General features: G+C 43.3%; 1 protein-coding gene across 1 annotated transcript in view; it reads left to right on the plus strand.

Annotated features, from left to right (window-relative positions):
* Positions 1–21,604, plus strand: part of GLDC (glycine decarboxylase) — a 101,096-nt gene extending 79,492 nt beyond the window's left edge. The window contains exons 19-25 of the mRNA XM_036855462.1: positions 2,706–2,818; positions 4,124–4,265; positions 6,654–6,765; positions 14,892–14,987; positions 17,991–18,163; positions 20,064–20,144; positions 20,692–21,604. Coding sequence (XP_036711357.1) covers positions 2,706–2,818; positions 4,124–4,265; positions 6,654–6,765; positions 14,892–14,987; positions 17,991–18,163; positions 20,064–20,144; positions 20,692–20,835 — 861 coding nt within the window. The 3' untranslated portion in view covers positions 20,836–21,604. The remainder of the gene's footprint in view (positions 1–2,705; positions 2,819–4,123; positions 4,266–6,653; positions 6,766–14,891; positions 14,988–17,990; positions 18,164–20,063; positions 20,145–20,691) is intronic.
* The last annotated feature ends 231 nt before the right edge of the window (positions 21,605–21,835 follow it).

Genomic DNA, 21,835 nt, shown 5'->3' on the forward strand with positions numbered 1-21,835 from the left:
AAAGTGGGGTGTTAAAGTCCCCTACTATTATTGTGTTACTGTTGATTTCCCCTTTTATGGCTGTTAGCATTTGCCTTATGTATTGAGGTGCTCCTATGTTGGGTGCATAAATATTTACAATTGTTATATCTTCTCTTGGATTGATCCCTTGATCATTCTGTAGTGTCCTTCTTTGTCTCTTGTAATAGTCTTTATTTTAAAGTCTATTTTGTCTGACATGAGAATTGCTACTCCAGCTTTCTTTTGATTTCCATTTGCATGGAATATCTTTTTCCATCCCCTCAGTTTCAATCTGTATGTGTCCCTAGGTCTGAAGTGGGTCTCTTGTAGACAGCATATATACAGGTCTTGTTTCTGTATCCATTCAGCTAGTCTATGTCTTTTGTTTGGAGCATTTAAACCGTTTACATATAAGGTAATTATCGATATGTATGTTCCTATTACCATTTTCTTAATTGTTTTGGGTTTGTTATTGTAGGTCTTTTCCTCCTCTTGTGTTTCCTGCCTAGAAAAGTTCCTTTAGCATTTGTTGTAAAGCTGGTTTGGTGGTGCTGAATTCTCTTAGCTCTTGCTTGTCTGTAAATGTTTTAATTTCTCCGTCGAATCTGAATGAGATCCTTGCTGGGTAGAGTAATCTTGGTTGTAGGTTTTTCCCTTTCATCACTTCAAATATGTCCTGCCACTCCCTTCTGGCTTGCAGATTTCTGCTGAAAGATCAGCTGTTAACCTTATGGGGATTCCCTTGTGTGGTTTTTGTTGCTTTTCCCTTGCTGCTTGTAATGTGTTTTTCTTTGTATTTAATTTTTGTTAGTTTGATTAATATGTGTCTTGGCATGTTTCTCCTTGGATTTATCCTGTATGGGACTCTCTGTGCTTCCTGGACTTGATTGACTATTTCCTTTCCCATGTTCGGGAAGTTTTCAACTATAATCTCTTCAATTATTTTCTCAGTCCCTTTCTTTTTCTCTTCTTCTGGGACCCCTATAATTCGAATGTTGGTGTGTTTAATGTTGTCCCAGAGGTCTCTGAGACTGTCCTCAATTCTTTTCATTCTTTTTTCTTTACTCTGCTCTGCAGTAGTCATTTCCACTATTTTATCTTCCAGGTCGTTCCTCCGTTCTTCTGCCTCAGTTATTCTGCTATTGGTTCCTTCTAGAGAATTTTAAATTTCATTTAGTGTGTTGTTCATCATTGTTTGTTTGTTGTTTAGTTCTTCTAGGTCCTTGTTAAACGTTTCTTGTATTTTCTCCATTCTATTTACAAGATTTTGGATCATCTTTACTATCATTACTCTGAATTCTTTTTCAGGTAGACTGCCTATTTCCTCTCTATTTGTTTGGTCTGGTGGGTTTTTACCTTGCTCCTTCATCTGCTGCATATTTCTCTGTCTTCTCATTTTGTTTAACTTACTATGTTTGGGGTCTCCTTTTCGCAGGCTGCAGGTTCATAGTTCCCATTGTTTTTGGTGTCTGTCCCCAGTGGGTGAGGTTGGTTCAGTGGCTTGTGTAGGCTTCCTGGTGGAGGGGACTGGTGCCTGTGTTCTCGTGGGTGGGGCTGGATCTTGTCTTTCTGGTGGGCAGGGCCACGTTCGGTGATGTGTCTTGGGGTGTCTGTGAAGTTAGTATGATTTTAGGCAGCCTTTCTGCTAATGCATGGGTTGTGTTCCTGTCTTGCTAGTTCATTGGCATGGGCATCCAGCACTGGAGCTTGCTGGCTGTTGGGTGGAGCTGGGTCTTAACATTGAGATGGAGATCTCTGGGAGAGCTCTCGCTGTTTGATATTACGTGGGACCGGGAGGTCTCTGGTGGACCAATGTCCTGAACTCGGCTCTCCCATCTCAGAGGCTCAGGCCTGACACCAGGACAGAGCACCAAGAGCCTGTCAGCCACACCGCAGGTAGGAGACAGCTAAATATGCAAGTATCTCAGTGGCTTCTTAAATGAAGGGAAGACGTGATGCATGAAGGACACCAACTCAAGTCTCACAGCTTAGTTCCGTGATCTTGGACCAGGCAGTTAACTTCTCTGTGCCTCACATTTCCTTTCGTGCAGCACCTCCTTGCCCCAGAGGCCCAGTCAGGTGCAAGGGAAGGGCTGTCGCTCACAGGCTGTGCTGGGAGGAAGCCCGGGAGGCTGGCGCAGGGCTGCCAGAGCAATCATATGCCTGGCACAGTGTTAGATGCTCAAGATACAGGAGTGAACGAGAGAGATGATATACTTTGGCCTCCTGAAGTTTATATCCAGTTGTATTTATATCGAGCAGGGCATATAATTTCCTTGTCTCAATTCTCTCATCTGTGGAGGGAGAAGAGACAGGCACTGCGTCCCACTCACTGCGTTCTTGGGGAAAGTGCTCCACCTCCTTGGCCTGGGGAGGGCCTCGCACCGGCATGTGTAGGGCGAGGGTGGGGTACCTAGTGCCCAGAGGCCTGCCTCCTTGCGGCATTTGGGAGGTAAAGGGGGGCCACTTTACCTCCCAACGGGAAACTCAGTGCCCCTGCCCCCAGCTGAGGAACCGGCAGTTTAAAGGCCACGGGCACATGGAGGGTGAAGGACACTGGCGGGGGCGTCCTGGTTGCATTATTAAGTATGTTTCTGTGAACAGCTCCATCTGCCTTTCCTCTCAAGGGGAACAGCATGGCCGCCTCTCCAGAACACCCCTTCACGCTCTTGACTTTTGCTTTTGGCTCTTTCCCTTTGTGGTAGGTGGGAATCTGTCGTCCTGGAGACGTTGGGTCTGATGTCTCACACCTAAATCTTCACAAGACCTTCTGCATTCCCCATGGCGGAGGTGGCCCTGGCATGGGGCCCATCGGAGTGTGAGTTCTGGGCCCTGGTTTCAGGATGGCTTTGAAGACTGAGAATCAAAGATTGGCCCCAAACTCTCTGTTCTTCTCATCGAGGTCTTCAAGTGTCAGGATACCTTCACATGTGGCGTGCCTATAGGGGCTGGGTGAGGAGCAGTGAAAGGGGTGCTTTTAGGGTATGTCTAAGGAGAAACATACTTAGATTTTATTAACCACAGTGTGTGACCACACTTAGCTCCTAGTCACGCCTAGACAGAGCAGGATTATTAACAGAGTAATGAATAGGGAGCTTTACTGAGCATTATGGCTGAGAACTGGCGTATTAGCACCTAGAAGTGCCTCTCAGACTTTAATTTAGACTTCTAAGCAGCTTTTCTTTATTTCTTTTTAAAATCAGCTGATGGTTACATTTGAGGCTCTAACATATAACATGGTGACTATAGTTGATAACACTATTGTATAATTGGAATTTGCTAAGAGAGTAGAACTTAAATGCCACCCCCCCCAAAAAAAAAAAAGTGAATTGGGTGTAAGATGTTGAACACTTTGCAGCCTGAATTCTTATTACATCTGAGATAAGTAAGAAGGAAACAGACCTTATTACTAGAAATAATTGGATGAAGTCAGAATAAGACTAAAGCGGTATCTCGTAGCAGTTGATATCTTTACACTGTGAAGCCAAATCATCTCATGAAAATGATGCTGAGCAGCCATTTCCTGAGCATCTTCATTTTCCCAAAACTGTGCCAAAGGGGTCAGTCTTCAGGAATGCTGCGAGCCTGGCCCCCTTGCTTTTCTCTTCTTTCCTTTTTGATTACTATTATTTATAGTAAGTGAAGGAGGCCCAGTGCCTCAGCTGTGGGGGAGGCAGGGTGGCTGATGTTCACAGGCTGGCCTCTGATGTGTTACCCCATGGGGCTTCTTCTCAGCAGCATCCTTCTATATCCCTTAGATGTCTTGGGAAAGAGTGTGGGAGCAGGGGCTGGGAGGGAGAGGGTGTGTAGGGCTGGGATGTCCCCACATTCTTGTGAGCCCATGGCCCTGCGGACTATTCCAGGCTGCTTGCCTCTGCCAGATTCGCCGCCACGGTTCTTGGGTGAGCTGCTGGGATGCTGATGGCTGCTGAGCCATGCCTCCAGCAGAGGAGGAAGGAAGGAACACTTCCTGAACATCTGCCCCTTAGCAGGTGCCGGGTCCCTCCCATGTCAGAGTTCCTCTGCTAGGAATAGAGCTTCCTGAGAGGGCCCAGCACCTGCCTGTTTGGTTAGACTGGATCTTTTTACAGCTTCTAAATTTGTATTAAAAAAAACAATACAGGAAGAAGCATCTTGTCCCTTTTCTGCCTAATCATCCCATCATTTCGGTAAAGCCAAGCGAAGATGCCCGGCCTTTGGGTACCGTCAGCGCGGCCCCATGGGGCTCCAGTTCCATCTTGCCCATTTCATGGGCTTATATTAAGGTGAGGCCTATGGATGTGTGTTAGAGGGGCCGGGGGGTATGATGTGTGGGTGGGGAACTGAGACTGAAGACTTGAAAATTGCTGATGACTTGAGTGGAAGAAACCTTCCTAAAGAGATCAGCTAAAACTCATTTTGTCTCTTCTTCATCAGGCTGTTTTCCTTTGGGTTCTCATAGTGGGTTTAACACCAGAGAAACTGACATGCCAGATATATTTTTCCAGGCAGAGTTAAGTACCATGAGTCATATGGATGTTCTGGCCACGTCATTTGGTTTCCTGTAGGATTTGTACGGCCCCTCGCAAGTGAAAAACAGTGCACATACTAATTATTACACTTGGTTGAGATCCTGGGATAAAGTTTAGGAATACATCTCATTTCGCTTTATATTTCTTGGGAGCCTGGAGGATAAGATGAAAATAGCAGAAATTTGCTTATGTGGTGGTTTCCCAAAGCTCTTTGCCCTTTAGGGCCTGTGGAACTATACTCTCGGGGGTAATTAGACTTTGTCAGAGAACAGGCTTCCTTCCTTTGTGTTTTTCCAAGAAACACTACGGCCGGAGTTTATTTTATACAGCTCTTGTTCAAACTGTCCTGCCTACCTCCTGAGCTGAGAAGACCATGCATTGGATAGGAGCACTTCTTCAGCCGCTAATTAGAGCAGCCTTCCCCAACTGGCTCCCCTCCTTAGAGGAAGGGAGGATTCTGGTGAAATAAACCCCTAACTCAGCTATGCAAATCACACCGGATGACTCTTTGGGCTGGTTGTTATTCTTGAACAGTGTAGCATTTATGATTCTTAATGAAAACTTTCTGGGAAGCTGGAACAACAATTCTGTACCCCAGAGACTAAAACCTGCTTTTTGAAATGATACTCGAGTTAGTTTGCAAGTAGTAAAAACAAAAACAATCATAATAAAGGTCTGCTTCTTTGCAAACAGAATCTAATTTACAGCTTCCTTTTGGTCTCTGTAAACCTGAGTTATTTGTTATGGAATGTTATTTGGGCTGGCGATGAATCACGTATAGAAAATAAATGCCCGAAGGCTGGTTTGGCCATATGCCAGGAACACCAGACAGAGCCTCAGTTTAAAAATGAAATAAAGTAGGGTTTAAGCCACCCCTCTGACCTTGGGCCCTTTCTTTATTTCAGGCTGTTGTTACTTATCACCTGGACTCTAGAATTATCTTCTCTCCCTGCTGCAGTCCCTCTTGGAGACTCCCTACAGGACTGCTAGAGTCCCGCCAAGGCTCTCCATCCTCTCCTCGCTGGATCTCCCTAGCCTAGCCTGCACAAAATCCTTAGGGGGTTCTTCCCAAATGCACTTGCCTAGGGCCCATCCCAGAGAGAATCAAATTCAGCATATGCAGGTTAGGGCTTGGGCCATCAAGCTGCTCAGAGACTCTGATGCACAGGCCAGAGGCAGTGGCTGGCTGAACCGAGTCCAGGTCCTTCCCAGCAAGGGTTTGAGGCTTGTGAGAGGTAGTCACAGCCTACCCAGCTCTACAGCACCTCCCAAGCTGCAGCCATGTGCCTTCCATTCCCTACCTTTGTTTCTGCCATTCTTCTCACTTCGAGTGTCATCCCCTTTCTCTTTGTCTATCCAAATTCTACCCATTTTCAAGTTTCCACTCAAGTTCAAACTCTTACTCTAGGAACCCTTCTTTGACCAAAATGTGTCCTCTCCTTACTTTGGACTTCGGTGTCCCTGCTCTTTTACTTGGTGCTTTCTCATCTGCTTTACGTTAGTTATGTATTAATATACATCAAGCCTCCATCATATGAGGTGTTCTGGGAAGAAAGTAGTGAGTAAAAATTGGTGCAGTCTTGGTTTTAAGCTCTTTGCTGCTAATGGCATTCACCCCATATAATCACAGGGACTTATGAACCACCAGAAAAGAATAAGATTGAACCTGGCAGTTGTTAAAACATAAAGGCCTCAAATATGGACAATTGGAAGACAAACCATACAAAATGGATTCAGTGGGGATTTTGGCCAAGATCCCATGAGATTCCTGGCAATTATCAAGGCATCTCAAATTCACAGTGAACAACCAAACAAAACCTCCCCCAAATGCATGTAACCTAAAAACAATTCTTTTTCTTCGGTAGATAACACAATAGTCAGCAGTTAGTTTTGCCCTGTTCTAAGCTTTGTAACTATAATAAGAAGCATAAAATTACTGTTCAAAGGAGGAAACCAAAAATTATTTCAGGCTTAGAGAGGATTGACAGATATCCTTGTTAGGATATTTCACTCATCTGCAATCCAGAGAGTGATGGTAGGCTGACTTCCTTTGTGAGTGGGATTTATCTGGGGATACCTTTGGTTAGTGTCCATTGGGTTTCCCTGTTCCGTGGTTGACGGCTCTTTTTCCCTCTGTTGCAGATGATGGGAGGCAAGGGCCTTAAACAGGCCACAGAAATTGCTATATTAAATGCCAACTACATGGCCAAGAGATTAGAAAAACACTACAGAGTCCTTTTCCGGGGTGCAAGAGGCAAGTATGAACTTTAGTCTATATTCACCTTGGTTTTCTTCCTTGGCCAAACCAAGTTTGACCTAGTGGATGTGGCTTTCAGAAGAGGGTGGGAAACTTCTGTTTCTTAGCACAGACCAGAGAAAAGCCTAGAGTTATTGGAAAGCACTTCAGTTTAGTAAACAGGATATCACTATTTGCGAGGCTCTGCCATGCACTTAGTCTCTGAAGCGCAGGCCAACAAGGAGCCCACACCACTGAGAGACGTATACATAAATACCATGCACTCATTACCTCCTCCAGTTCCATGGGAATGAGTGGAGTAATTCAGACTGGGCAGAGGCAGGGCAGAATAGTTGGGAGAGCCTTCTGGGAGGAGGCATTTGAGATAAGCCTGAAAGGAAGAGTAGCAGAACGCCAGTAAACAGAGATACAGGAGCAAGCTGGAGAGAAAGGAGTTGTCTGGGTGGCGGGAGTGTTGGGTGGGTTGAAGGATGGGAGCAGATGAGGATGAGGCTGGAGAGGTAGCATGGGGCTTTGAAGGCCTTGGAAGGCTCTGGACTCTACAGTTGGGCCAGAAGCGTTTTTGAGCAGGGTAATGACAGGATTAAGAGGATGTTAATATCATTAAGACAGTGGGAGGAGATGAACATGCTGTTAGAAGTAGAATCAGGGGAGTTAGTTACTAATTAGTTGAGAGTGAAGAAATTTTAGGTAAGCCTCCCTCTTAGAGGGAGTAAGAGATGGAGGAACAAGGTCTCCCTGGAAGTGATGGCAGAGGCTGGAGCAGGTAGACTTGCAGAGATGTGGCTCTGGGCACAGAATCTGAGAGCAGGCTCTTGGAAATGGTGGGACCCAAGGAAACAGTGTTGAGGAGCCAGAGCAAAACCCCTGAAGCAGATGGCTACATGGAGTGGGTGCAGGAAAAGTGGCATCTGGTGAGGGGGGCTCTGTGCCGAGGCAGCTTTAGATGCCCCCCTTCCCAACCCCCAGCATTTGTCACAGCGCCTGTCCTTCCTGCCTCTGCTCTGGCCCAACCTCCTCCCTGAGGCTGCCCTTTCCTTTCCTGGTGGCGAGAACTGCTCCTCTTGGCTCCCTCCTCCGCGGAGGATTCTCCCACTCCGTTTATCCTCTGGCTGTCTCCCGCAGACCTTGAGCTCCTGCCCGGCGGAGGCTGTGGCTGCCTCGGTCCCTGGCATCGTGTCAGCACAACACGCACAGTCAGCACGTGTGGGTGGTCTTCCGTGACATGCAGGGACAGGCTGAAGAGCAGGTGGCTTAAAAAGACGCAGGTCTTATGAGTCTTAAGAAGCACCATTGCCTTTCACAATTAGGAAGTCTTTGGTCCCCTTCAAAAGCAGTTAGGGCCCAACAGTGCGGTAGATGCTAGATGGAAATGGGCTGAGATGTAGGCTGAGGTTGGGAGAAGGGAGAAGCTTTCATGGTTTGGGGGGTTTGGTGGTAAAGGGGGACAGGAGCTGCTTCAATAGGATGCAGCTTTGGTTGTTTTTAAATAAGAGAACAAGATGATTTTAAGCTGCCAGAGAAAAGGCTGTGAAGAGGGGAGAGTGAAGCTACAATAGAGGGAATAATAGGAGGGGGAGTCAAGTCACCCTGGAGGTGATGGGAGGGTGGCGCTAAGAGTCAGGTGGACAGGCGGCGCATGGGCTGTGGGCATGGAATCTGAGACCAGGGAGCCACGGGTCTTGAGCTTGGGGCAGAGAGAGCAGAGAGCCGTCAGTAACCAGCGCCCAGACCCAGGGCCACGGGTACGAGGCCCCTCTTTGGCTCTTAGTGTCTCCAGCCCAGGGAAGTGTGCATCTCCACCTGTGATCTTTAATTTAAAGGCTGATCTTGCTTTGTAAATATGTATCCAAAAGGGTGGTTCTGGAGTTTGAAAATAGAAAAGAACTAAATAATCGGGAGCTCTGGTTAACAGTGCTCCCCAGAGAGTAGGAAAGAAAGTTGTGGGCAATATGTCTCTAAGCAACACAATGAAATGCTTGTGTTGGGTATGAAAGAAGCTACAAGAGCTACTAATTAATTCAAATATAGCTCCTGTGCTGTGAGATGCATCCTGCTTATGTACTGGCCTTCAGGATTAGCATCAGTATTGGTTTTGTATGATTATATAAGTCATGTACATATGCTCAACGTGGAAAATTTGGACAATAAAAAAGTTTGAGGAAGAAAATGTAAATGATCCATGGTTCCATCAAGCAGACATAACCACTGAATATTTTGCTGTATTCCTTCCCACCTTACTTTTAGACAATTGAGATCATATTATAAACACAGTGTGTATCCTGTTTTTTTTTTTTTTTTAAATGCTTTACTCTTTTTTTTTTTTTTAATTATTATTTATTTATTTATTCATTCTTGGCTGTGTTGGGTCTTCGTTTCTGTGCGAGGGCTTTCTCCAGTTGTGGCAAGCAGGGGCCACTCTTCATCGCGGTGCGCGGGCCTCTCACTATCGCGGCCTCTCTTGTTGCGGAGCACAGGCTCCAGACGCGCAGGCTCAGTAGCTGTGGCTCACGGGCCTAGTTGCTCCGTGGCATGTGGGATCCTCCCAGACCAGGGCTCGAACCCACATCCCCTGCATCGGCAGGCAGATTCTCAACCACTGCGCCACCAGGGAAGCCCTGTATCCTGTTTTTTAACTTTATTTTATATTGCGATTATTTCCCTCGTCATTAAAGGTGCTTTGAAAGTGGCTACATCGATTCTATCATATATACCATGATTTAAGTAATTGTAGGGGTTCCCCCCCCCCACCTCCTGCCCACCATGTTATTTGCATTTGTAACAATGCTGCAATGAATATCTTTTACCTAGATTTTTTTTTTTAAACGTCCTTGACTATTTCCCCCGGTTAGAGTTGTAGAAGAGAAGTTATCTCAGAGGATCTGAATGCATTTAAGCTCTTGAAATGTATGGCCTTGTTTCCCCTCAGAGACAATAGCAATTGATTTCATTCTAACAGCATAGGAGTGACCATCGCACTAGGGCCCAGTGAGCACCAAGTGCCAGGCTGGGAAAGCAACACAAACCAAACCCAAAATGTCTTTGCCGATTTGATGGGTGAAAATAATGTTTTTGCTTTAATTTACAAGGTTTAGGGTTTTTTTCTTCTAATTGTTATTTTTTATTTAATACTTCCTTAGGATTAAGTTTATTTAACAACTTCATTGAGATAGGATTCACATACCATACACATCACCCACTGAATTTCAGTGGTTTTTAGTGTGCTCACAGAGTTGTGCGATGCAAGCCTGAGTTCTTTACGGCAAGAACGAATGTGGTGTGGACCACATGGGGATGCATGGCACTCCAGGAGAGGAAAGTGAATGAGCACCTGTTGCTCAGGTGCCTGCTATGTGCTTGGCATCACAAGTGACTGGTTCGGGCAGACTGTCCCAGGAGATTCGCAACACAGAAAGATGGATGAAATTTCCATTTGTTTTGACATTTTATCCAAGAATTAAATAATGAATTGTATTTCTCATCCCAAGCAGAAAGAGATTGGTGATTACAGACTTTCTTACCCAACCCCAAAGTTCATGAAACCAAAAATTGTCTTGTGTTTGGTCTGGTAAACACATTCATTATACAATTGGAGGCTTAGTATTTTAGGGCCTAAAAAAGAATAATCGCCGTACCTCCTGAGAGCCCAAAATAGAAATGTTCTTAATAAACACATTGTATTCCAAAATGTCTAATGGCAATATTAGAAGACGTTACTCATCTTAATCATATTTACCAGCTCTAAATAAGACTGGAATTACGGACGACTGTGAGGCAATAATTTTAATGAACTCCAGGCTTCCCTTTATGAACCATTTCTTTGAGAGATTTGAAAATACCAGTGAAATTTGTTGAGGCTTAGGGTTTTGTGAAACAAGGAAGTGATAGCCAAGAATTGGGATGGGGAAGCATCAGTAGTATTTATTCTGCTAGGATAAGGAAAGGAATTACCTCAGGTAGGGTGAGGCATTTTTAAAGGAGGAACTGAAAAAATTCACAGGCGTCTGCTCTTGTGGGAGGCTAGGCTCACTGTTTGATCCAAGTAGAGTTCCCGTCAGTGGATAGGCCATTTTGTTAGTAGCCCAGTGTTTTATTTATGTTTTAATTTCTTAAATGCTTATCTCTTTTTGACCTTAGGCAAACCTAACTCTGCCTGGAAATTCCTGTCCCTGAAGAGGTTTCCCGGTGGCCTTTATGGGCAGGTGGACATGGGCCTTAGAGGCTGGACCCTCACATCCCTGCCTGGGAAGTGACCTCCTGAGCCTAGGGGGGGTGGCCCATCTACTTGACCTCATTCCCAGGGAAACAGGAGTCTTGATGCTGTTAGTTGTGGTCCCTGGGTTGCAACTGAAAAGCTTGACCGAGCATTGATTGCCCACCCAAGCTTTCTAATTAGCTAGTGAGTTCCATTTATTTCTAGGCACTCACTCTGAGGATGCAGGATAAGAAAGTTCTGGTGCCTGCTCTCAAGGAGGGTTTTGGGAAGCCTTATCTTTCTGTAGCACTTTCCCATGTCATCTTCAGCCTTGTAAGATAATTAACACATGAGGGGTTGGGAGGGGGGATGTTCCAAGCTTAGAGCCAAGCCACTTTCTTTCTTTCTTTCTTTCTTTTTAATTGGGGTATAGTTGCTTTATAAATCTGTGTTAGTTTCTTCTGTACAGCAAAGTGAATCAGCAATATGTATACATATATCCCCTCTTTTTTGGATTTCCTTCCCATTTAGATCACCACAGAGCATAGAGTAGAGTTCCCTGTGCTATACAAAGTTCTCATTAGTTATCTATTTTACACCTAGTAGTGTATATATGTCAATCCCAATCTCCCAATTCATCCCACCCCGCCCCTTACCCCTTGGTATCCATACGTTTGTTCTCTGTGTCTGTGTCTCTATTTCTGCTTTGTAAATAAGATTGTCTATACCAGTTTTTTTTCAGATTCCACATATATGTGTTAATATACGATATCTGACTTACTTCACTCGTATGACAGTCTCTAGGTCCATCCATGTCTCTACAAATGACCCAATTTCGTTCCTTTTTATGGCTGAGTAATATTCCATTGTATATATGTACCACATCTTCTTTATCCATGCGTCTGCTGATGGACATTTAGGTTGCTTCCATGTCCTGGCTATTGTAAATAGTGCTGCAGTGAACATTGGGGTACATATATCTTTTTGAATTAGTTTTTAATCTTTCCCAGATATATACCCAGGAGTGGAATTGCTAGATGATAGTTCTATTTTTAGTTTTTAAGGAACCTCCATACTGTTCTCCATAGTGACCGTATCAATTTACGTTCCCACCAACAATGCATGAGGGTTCCCTTTTCTCCACACCCTCTCCAGCATTTATTGTTTGTGGATGATGGCCATTCTGACCGGTGTGAGGTGATACCTCATTGTAGTTTTGATTTGCATTTCTCTAATAATTAGTGATGTTGAGCATCTTTTCAAATGTTTGTTGACCATCTGTATATTTTCTTTGGAGAAATGTCTATTTAGGTCTTCTGCCCATTTTGGGATTGGGTTGTTTGTTTTTTTTGATATTGAGCTGCATGAGCTGTTTGTATATTTTGGAGATTAATCCTTTGTCAGTCAGTTGCTTCATTTGCAAATATTTTCTCCCATTCTGAGGGTTGTCTTTTCATCTTGTTTATAGTTTCCTTTGCTGTGCAAAAGCTTTTAAGTTTCATGAGGTCCCACTTGTTTATTTTTGTTTTTATTTCCATTTCTCTAGGAGGTGGGTCAAAAAAGATCTTGCTGTAATTTATGTCAAAGAGTGTTTTGCTTATGTTTTCCTCTAAGCGTTTTATATTGTCTGGCCTTACATTTAGGTCTTTAATCCATTTTGAGTTTATTTTCGTGTATGGTGTTTAGGGAGTGTTCTAATTTCATTCTCTTACATGTAGCTGTCCAGTTTTCCCAGCACCACTTATTGAAGAGGCTGTTTTTTCTCCATTGTATATTCTGGCCTCCTTTGTCATAGATTAGGTGACCACAGGTGTGTGGGTTATCTCTGGGCTTTCTATCCTGTACCACTGATCTGTATTTCTGTTGTTGTGCCAGTACCATACTGTCTAGAGCTAAGCCACTTTTATTTTGCTCTTCTATCATCCCCCCGACCCCTCTTCTTTCCTTGCTCCTTCAACTTATCATTTCAGACTCTCAGCTACAGTCATGGTTAGGCCCAGAGGAAACACATACTCACTGAAAATTAAAACTTGCACTGATCAGTTTATACAATTTCTACTTCAGATTACTCTGACTCACCATATGCCATATATTTGTATATCTTTTCTCCTTAAAAACTGCAAACAAAGATGAACATCTTGGGATCTGGCCTCCAAGAACAACCAAGTTTAAATTTCACCCCTTTTCAGCCTCAAGTAAAGAGAGAGAGAGAGAGAGAGAGAGAGAGAGAGATGCTGAAATCCCACTACAGTTTCCATTTGAACGTATTAGAAGATGGACTTAGAAAATAACATCTGAACCTCATTTTGAAAATGGAGCTCTTCCCAAACCACTTGGCTGTGGCAGGGCCTCTGCAGATGAAGTCTTGCTTTAGCAGCACTGGGCTGGGCTTGGCTTGATGCGGCCTTTCAGCTATTACTGAACCTCTGCTTGAAAGACTGTGCTGTCTGCCCGCCAGCAAGAGACTCCTCCCCACTGTGTGTCCGTCTCCTCCTCCCCTCCTGATGGCTGAGTGTTCTTCAGAGCAGTGAGCTCCATGAGCCTTCTTCTCTGAGTCATTGTCATGGTGCTGGGATGGCTGCCAGAGCCTCAGAAAAGAAAGGTCGAAGCTTGAGGTTGGGCTCCCCAAATGGGGTAGTGTCGTAGGGCATTTAGCATTCCTGAAATTAATAGTTGATGAGGATTTAAATAATGTCATGATTTTCCCCCTGAACATTCCAGCTGGTCATTTCTTTTAGGCACTTTTTTTTGGTCTAAGTTTATCTACCTCTGAATACACCTTTCTACTTTTGAACCACACTCCTTACAATTGAATCCTCATCACGGTTAGAAAGCTTGTTTTAAAAATATGCGGTGACAGTATATTCAAAGTCTCAGGTTCTCATACTTTTGTTTTCAAACAAAGCCAATCCCTTCATATGTATTCATCACACAAGAAGCAGAGCAGTTCACATACTAGATCTTCAGGGGCTGTTAATGACTGGAGCTTTTCTTCTCAGGCTCGAGGAGTTATGTCTGCTCCAAGTATCTGTAAGTAGATTCACTGTTTGCTGAGGGTCAGGATAGCGGGTTAAGAAGGAGTACGTTATTTTCACCTGAGTAGATACTTTCTTTGAAGGAAATTCATCAGTTGTGTGGGCCATGGAATTTGGGAAGCTCCCGGGAATGTTGTTCTATTTAAGAAAATGCTGACTTACTCTGTGGTTTATTCTAGATGTTGGATGGGTGGTCAACAAGTCATGCTGGGGAGATGGCAGCCTGAGGCTAGAGAGGCAATTGGTTTACAAATTAGAACAAAGTGAACTGACCCCCACAAGCCTTCGGCCTCATCAGCTCCTTGCCACTTATGGTGTGCTGTTTGACAGCCCTTATTTCTAATTCTCAGCCTGAAGCCTGAAACCAAAACCTCAAAAGCCCCTTTGAAGAATCAAATAAAATTCTGTGTCTTATGGATATGTTTAGTATGTATTTACACACACACACAGAAGAAACCGTTATTTGATGTTGGGAGCAATGCTGTTGAAAAGGGTGTCAATGTACCTCTAACTCTAGAAATACTTTATATAAAAGGATCAGGCCCATGATGACATGTTTAACTGTTGCAAGTAGATTTTAGGTCCTTTGAGTAGAAATGGTCTCATCCCCAGGGATCTCAGCAAGTCTTCCAGCTCCTGTTCCACCTCCCACCAGCCTCCTGGCTCATGGGTGTGTTGAGCACCGAGGACTGGACATATTGGCCCAACATGTTAACAATTTTTATACGTAATAAGAGCAGATGAAATCTTTGTTGTCAACTGTAAACTTACCAAATGCCCATGGTTTCTTGGTCCTCAACGATATGCATTAAAAAGCTGGTTTATTTGTTCATTTGCTTGGGTAAAACAACAAGCTGATGTTAATCTTGAGCTGAAATAATTTTCCTCAACAGGTTATGTGGCTCATGAGTTTATTTTGGATACAAGACCCTTCAAAAAGTCTGCAAATATTGAGGCTGTCGATGTGGCCAAGAGGCTTCAGGATTATGGTGAGCGGTCTCCCGGGAGTGACCCCTTGTAGGGGAACTTGGGTTTTTGACATTCATGTAGCTGCCCATGCTGGCTATGGACCACAGACTGAATGTGCAGGTACCATAGTAAACTGATCCACAGGCTAAATGGGGATCTGGGGGCTGTGGATAGAGAAAAAACTTTCCCCATGACTCCATTGGTACCGTCCTTCAAAAGATATTAAATCATGCATCTTGAATCCATCAACAGCTAGGTAAGGAAGTCTTTATAGTTAACAAAGTTAAAAATCCCAAAGAAAATGATTGCTGCTCTCTGCCCATGTTTCTGGTAAATCCTTCCACCTACCCGACTCCTGGTAAACAGAGAGGTCCATGAAAGTGAAGGAAGTGAAGCAGGCATCCTGTAGGAGTGTTAGAAAGATGAGTGGCATTTGAGTTTTATAGCCACCTCAGTCGTGGCATAGCTGTTTCAGCTGCTTATAGAGATGAAGGAATAGGTGCACCTTGTTTTCACAGAGATGATGTGATTTTCTGTGAAGTCTTTTATCTGTGTGTTGTTAGTGGATGTTCACTCAGCACAGCCCTTATTAAAATACATTTTCTTAGTGACATTATTAATAACATCACAGAACCTTCAATTCTCAGGAAGGCTAAGTTGGGGAGAACTTTGCCTTTTGATGGATGTGGAGTCCTATCTGAATTTTAAGATGATTTGAATGACTTCTTTTAATAAGGAACTTTAATAATAGTTTTACTACTGTATCATAACGGGAGTCCCACGTGTGTGACTCACTTCTCTCGTGAATGATCTTATTATGTAGAGTTACACTGATAATAAATGGGAAAACCGGAGACAGTTTTCATTAATGAAATTAGCAATTACCTCAGAATCTCCTGTTGGCTGCTCCTATGACCTGACTTAACTTCCCAGGCAATGGCTGAGTGATGGCTGATTCAGGTTAAGGCTTCCCTTCTGAGATGTGTGGCCTGTATCCCGCATCTGACTGCAGCAGCATTTGCAGGGAGGGAGCTGGGGGATGGAGGTAGGAGGGAAGTGGTATTTGAGGTTACTGCCCAGTATTTCCAAGTTCTGCTCTACCTACAACCTTGATATTTTGATGTTTGATAGAGTGATGGCTACGCTTGCCCTAAGCCCAGAATTGTCCAGGTGCCTGGCACATAGGAGGCACTCAGAACAATTGTGCTTAATAAGTGAGAGAATGAATGAATGGCTAAGTAAAAAAAAACAACAGTGAAAATGACAGCACAGATTCTGGGTCTAAATCACCTACTGAATCAGAATTACTGATTATACTAGGGGTGAGGCCTAGTAATCTGTGTTTACAAGCACTCTATGGATGAGTCCTATCAGGTGAGTGTGGGGCATGCTGCCATACGGCAGAGATTTCCAAACTTAACCTGATTCTGATATGAGTTTTTAAAGGCTCATACCTTGGATTTCCTGAATCAGGGTTAAAATCCAGGAATCCATGTTTCCATGACAACTCAGATGGTTCCAGATATGGGAACCACTACAGCAGAAAATACTGGGCTGCATTTGCTCACACATGGAATTGAGGTCAGACTTAATGGGTAATGAGATCAGCTTGTTGTTTAAAAAAGAAATCCCTTTCTGATTTGGGTGACACAGTTGTAGGCATTTGTCAAAATTCATTAAATTGTACACTTAAGATTTGTGTATTTCGCAATAAGTAAACTATCACAAAAATATGGGGACAGATATTGAATTCAGATATTGAATTCTAGCTAATAATATGCATGCTGAAGTGTTTAAGGGGGAAGTGTACTGATGACTGCAACATGCTTGGAAATGCATCAAAACTAAGACGGATGCCTTAGATATGTGATAGGAATAGATAACTAGATTATGTGATTAAAGCAAACAGAGCGTCATTGTAGATTCTAGGTAGAATGTGTATGGGTGTTCACTCTACAGTCCTTTCAACTTATCGGTATATTTGAACAATTTTATAATAAAATGTTGAGAAGACAATCCCTTAAAGAATGCAGGCATGACTCTATAAAGGACTCCACGTAATGATGCACACCAGAATTGGGAACCATTGCCCTCCAGGGCCAACTTAGTTGACAGAAATATCAACCTGGGAGCTGTTCTTCATCTTTTAAAGTTTCACAGGAAAAAGTGTAAGAATTGGGAAAAAGTTGTTTTTGGCTTTTGTCCAGGAAATCTCTCTCTTGACCATGAAATCTCTCCCTTGACCATGTGTCTTGTCGATTCATCTTAACATGTGAAAGCTTTTGGAAACATAGAAATACCTTCAGCTGTATTCAGTGTAAAGGTGAAGACTTTCTACATCCTGGGCAAGCCTCAGTTTCCTCATCTGTAAAATAGGGACAGTAACACTCACCCCAGCCTCCTTAATGCTTGTTACATCATTATTTACCTTTTGGTAGGCTATAATATTTTAATTTCTCTTAACTGAAAGTAATACATGAACATTATAAAAAGATTCTAAAACAAAGTGAAATAAAAACCCTAGTCTCATTTTCTGGCAATAACCCTGTTAAAATTTTAGTATTTATTCTTCAAAGCAGCTTCCCTCCTAAAATATACATACATATATAAAGTGTATGTATATATATACACATACACACATATATAAATGTGTATATATATAAATACTTTTGTCATTTTAAAAATAGAAACGAGACAGTATCATTAGGTAGCTTGTCTTTTTCACTTAAGTTGGGTAAACATTCAAAAATATTAACAAATATACATTTAAATACTAAGAATGGTTGCATATTTATTGTATGGAAGCCCAGTAAAATTTGCCTAACCAATCCTCTATCGTTGGATGTTAGGTTATTTCCTAAGCTTTTCTTCCATAAATAGTGCTAAAATGTATCCCTAGATATATACCGTAGCAAATTTATCAGATTATTTTCCTTGGGATAAACTATAAGATGGGGAGGGTCTCGTCTTCCAAATTGGGGAGGTTAAAGTTAGTGACACAAGTTCCTCCATCTCCTTTGCAGGATTTCATGCCCCTACCATGTCCTGGCCAGTGGCAGGCACTCTCATGATTGAGCCCACTGAGTCGGAAGACAAGGCAGAGCTGGATAGGTTCTGCGATGCCATGATCAGCATTCGGCAGGAAATCGCCGACATTGAGGAGGGCCGCATCGACCCCAGGGTCAATCCACTGAAGGTACGTAGGCACTGGTACTTTATCTAAAATATCTCAGAGAGTAGAAAACAGTGTCTGGATGGTGTGCCGGCAACCTCTGAAGTCTTACTGGAAGATGATATTCTTGCCTAGGATAAGGCCATTCTTCTGAGCAGACCATACGTTCATTACCTGGAAGTTTAAATCTTCTTGAATCAACACAACAGTGGTTACTCAAGTATAATGTGGTTATTTCTTTTCTTTCTTTCTTTTTTTTTTTTTTTAAAAAGATATTTTTGACGTGGACCATTTTTAAAGTCTTTACTGAATTTGTTACAATATTGCTTCTGTTTTGTTTCTGTTTTTTGGCCACGAGGCATGTGGGATCTTAGCTCCCTGACCAGGGATGGAACCCGCAACACCCTGCATTGGAAGGCAAAGTCTTAACCACAGGGAAGCCCCGAATGTGGTTATTTCTGATATGTTTTAACTTTATGTATACGTTTGGTGGTTGCGGGAGCTATTTACCCCACAAGGACCCAGTTGGCTTCCAAAGGAGGGAGCAGAGGCTGAAGGACCCTATATAGTTGAAGAAATCTTATCATTCTGTGTCTCTGTTTGATGCACTCTACTGAGATTATTTACCTTATAAACTCTGGATAAAGATATTCTTTTATTAGAGTCGTTATCTCTTAGAACAACCAGAATGGTACTTGGCCTGAATGTTTTACCATGTTTATGGCCTACACTGGAAAAAAAATTGTTAGGCATTACTTCGCCTCTTCCAAAATATGTTCCTTTTATATCTGATCGGAGCTCTAAGTTCTGCATTAGGTCCAGACATTATTAAGCTGAGGGATCATGAATTGAGTATACCTCGAAGGCTGTGGTTCTGTTGTTATGGCTTCAAGCCAGAGGAGTATGAGATGTTCAGGGGAGCTCAGACAAGTTCCAGAGCTGCCCAGCTGAAGGTGGAGGGCTGGGGCCAATGGCTGGCGGGAGAAGGCCAGCACCGTGCTCAGTGTGAGTTTGACAGGGTAGTGGAGGAATATAATATGATTTGCTCTCATTATTATTTCTCTTTTCTCTGGATTCTTTCAGGGTTTAGGCAGTTTTTTAAAAAATAGCAATAGACATCTAAAGAATACAATACTGAGATACAAAAGCAAGTGGAGGGGGCTTCCCTGGTGGCGCAGTGGTTGAGCATCCGCCTGCCAATGCAGGGGACACGGGCTCGAGCCCTGGTCTGGGAGGATCCCACATGCCGCGGAGCACCTGGGCCTGTGAGCCACAATTGCTGAGCCTGCGCGTCTGGAGCCTGTGCTCCGCAACAAGAGAGGCCGCGACAGTGAGAGGCCCGCGCACCGCGATGAAGAGTGGCCCCCACTTGCCGCAACTAGAGAAGGCCCTCGCACAGAAACGAAGACTCAACACAGCCATAAATAAATAAATAAATAAAAATTAAAAAAAAAAAGCAAGTGGAGGGTAATACTCACAGGATGATATAAGGTTTAAAAGTGTACCAAACTAGGCTCTATGCAGTTTATTAATATATGCAGTAATAGTATAAAAACATGATGAGAATTGTGACAACCGAATTCAAGGTAGTGGTTATCGCTGGGGAGGAGGGCCAGCAATAAGATGGAAAGGGGATATGCAGGCAGCTTCAACTGTATCTGTAATGTTTCTTGTTTTAAAAGGTTAAGAAATATGACAAAAATGTTGATTTATGTTGGGTGCTTATTTTATTACTATAACTTTCTGATATTTAAAATGTTTCCAAATAAAAATTTTCCTACCAAAATTTCCTTCCCCCCAAACTGAAACAAAACCACCACCCTCCATCCATGGGCTTCCATCACCTCACTGGTTGATGTGACGTGCGGAAGGAAAAGGCAGTGTTCTGCTCTGACCCCATCTCCCATCCATGTCTCTGTCTCAGATGTCTCCACACTCGTTGACCTGCGTCACGTCCTCCCACTGGGATCGGCCGTATTCCAGAGAGGTGGCAGCATTCCCACTCGTAAGTTCTCCTCTGAAACTGGATGTGCCAGCTGGTCCACGTTCATGTGTGTATGAGGGGCCATCACCTACTCTGTGGGGCTCCCACTCTTGCTGTCTCCTCACCATAGTGACCACATGTAGGACACCTTTGCAGAACAATGCAGAACACAGGAATTGGCTTTCAGAGCTCTTGAGGTCAGAGTCAGAATGCCATCCAGGGGCCTGGGAATCCTCAGGGTGCACAGTGCAGGAAGACCAAATGGGAGTCCCTGTCAAGTGGATCGATGTTTTCTACCATCATCCAACAGAGAGATGGCCCCAAATGCAGTCTTTCTCCCCTTTGATTCTTAGGTGAAGGTGCTCTGTGGTATGCTCGGCAGAGTAGGGACAGGGGGTTTTGGATGGACAGTGATGAAGGAGGTTGGATTTTAGCTTTTTATACTTTTTGAGTACTTGTTGGGCTAATGGTACCTCAGGCCGTGGGAATATCATTGCAGTTTCCTCTTCCCCACCGAGAGAAACCTCTCAGAATATCCCGGAAGATTTCTGTCTTTTGTCCCTTGCAGCCCTTCGTGAAACCAGAAAACAAATTCTGGCCAACCATTGCCCGGATTGATGACATCTATGGAGATCAGCACCTGGTTTGTACCTGCCCACCCATGGATGTTTACGAGTCCCCATTTTCTGAACAGAAGAGGGCCTCTTCTTAGTCTTCTCTCCCTAAGTTCAAGTGACTGATTTAATGGCTTTAGAATGCCTGATAAAGAAATGTTTCACTTTCCACCACAGACTCAAGTAGGGGTTTTATATACTGTGTATATTTTTGTAATATCTCTCAAGGTAAATGTAAATACAATTAGCATAGTGAGTGGAAGCTCATTGTTGGAAGATTGATTTGCTTTGGTGCCTCTGCTTTCACATGTAGCAGTTGATGTTCAAGTTGCCTTGATCGGGACCACTTAGTTTTTTGCGTAGAAAATTTGGGGTGTGCTAGTAACTTTAACTTCAATGTAGCAAGTTTGCAGTATAGAGACTACACTGGAGATCCGATAGACATATTTTTATTCCAAATAAGTCCTTGTGGACTGTGCCATCTGTGGGAAATCCCAGGGCAAATGTTTACATTTTGTATACACTGAAGAAATCTTTTTCATCCTACTAATTTGCCTAATCTGTAATAGTATTTCTGAGTGTTCTCCTTTTTCCATGTGTGTAGTTTTTTAAAAATCTGCAATTAATAATATTCTAATAAAAGCATTGCAATTTGAAGAATGCCTTCTTGGTCCACTTTCCATTGTTAACTCCCATGTACCCTAGTTTCAGAGGCGTTCGAAGGATAATGAGAATACCCAACCCAGCAGAACCGTTACATTATTAGTTGTGTCTTTGGCTAAAGAAACAGTTTGTATGTCTCGGTTAGCAGTGAATGCCACTTTAGCCCTTTCTGATAGAATTGTGTTTGGCTGCACATAACTGAAAAACAACCACAGCAGTTTAATTAAATAGTTCATTTTTCCTCATTTAACAGTAAGTCCAGAGGTAATAAGCCAAGGGGTAGTCTTCAGTCTTCCTGTTCTGCCCCCTTTGCATATAGTCTTCATCCTCACGGTCTTAAGATGGCTACTGCATACCTGGGCATCACATACCCATTCTAGGCAGGAAAAAGGAGGAAAAACAAAAGGCAGATTCCATCCAAGTCAGCTGCTTTTG

The sequence above is a fragment of the Balaenoptera musculus genome, chromosome 6, assembly GCF_009873245.2.
Source record: "Balaenoptera musculus isolate JJ_BM4_2016_0621 chromosome 6, mBalMus1.pri.v3, whole genome shotgun sequence".
NCBI lineage: Eukaryota > Metazoa > Chordata > Mammalia > Artiodactyla > Balaenopteridae > Balaenoptera > Balaenoptera musculus.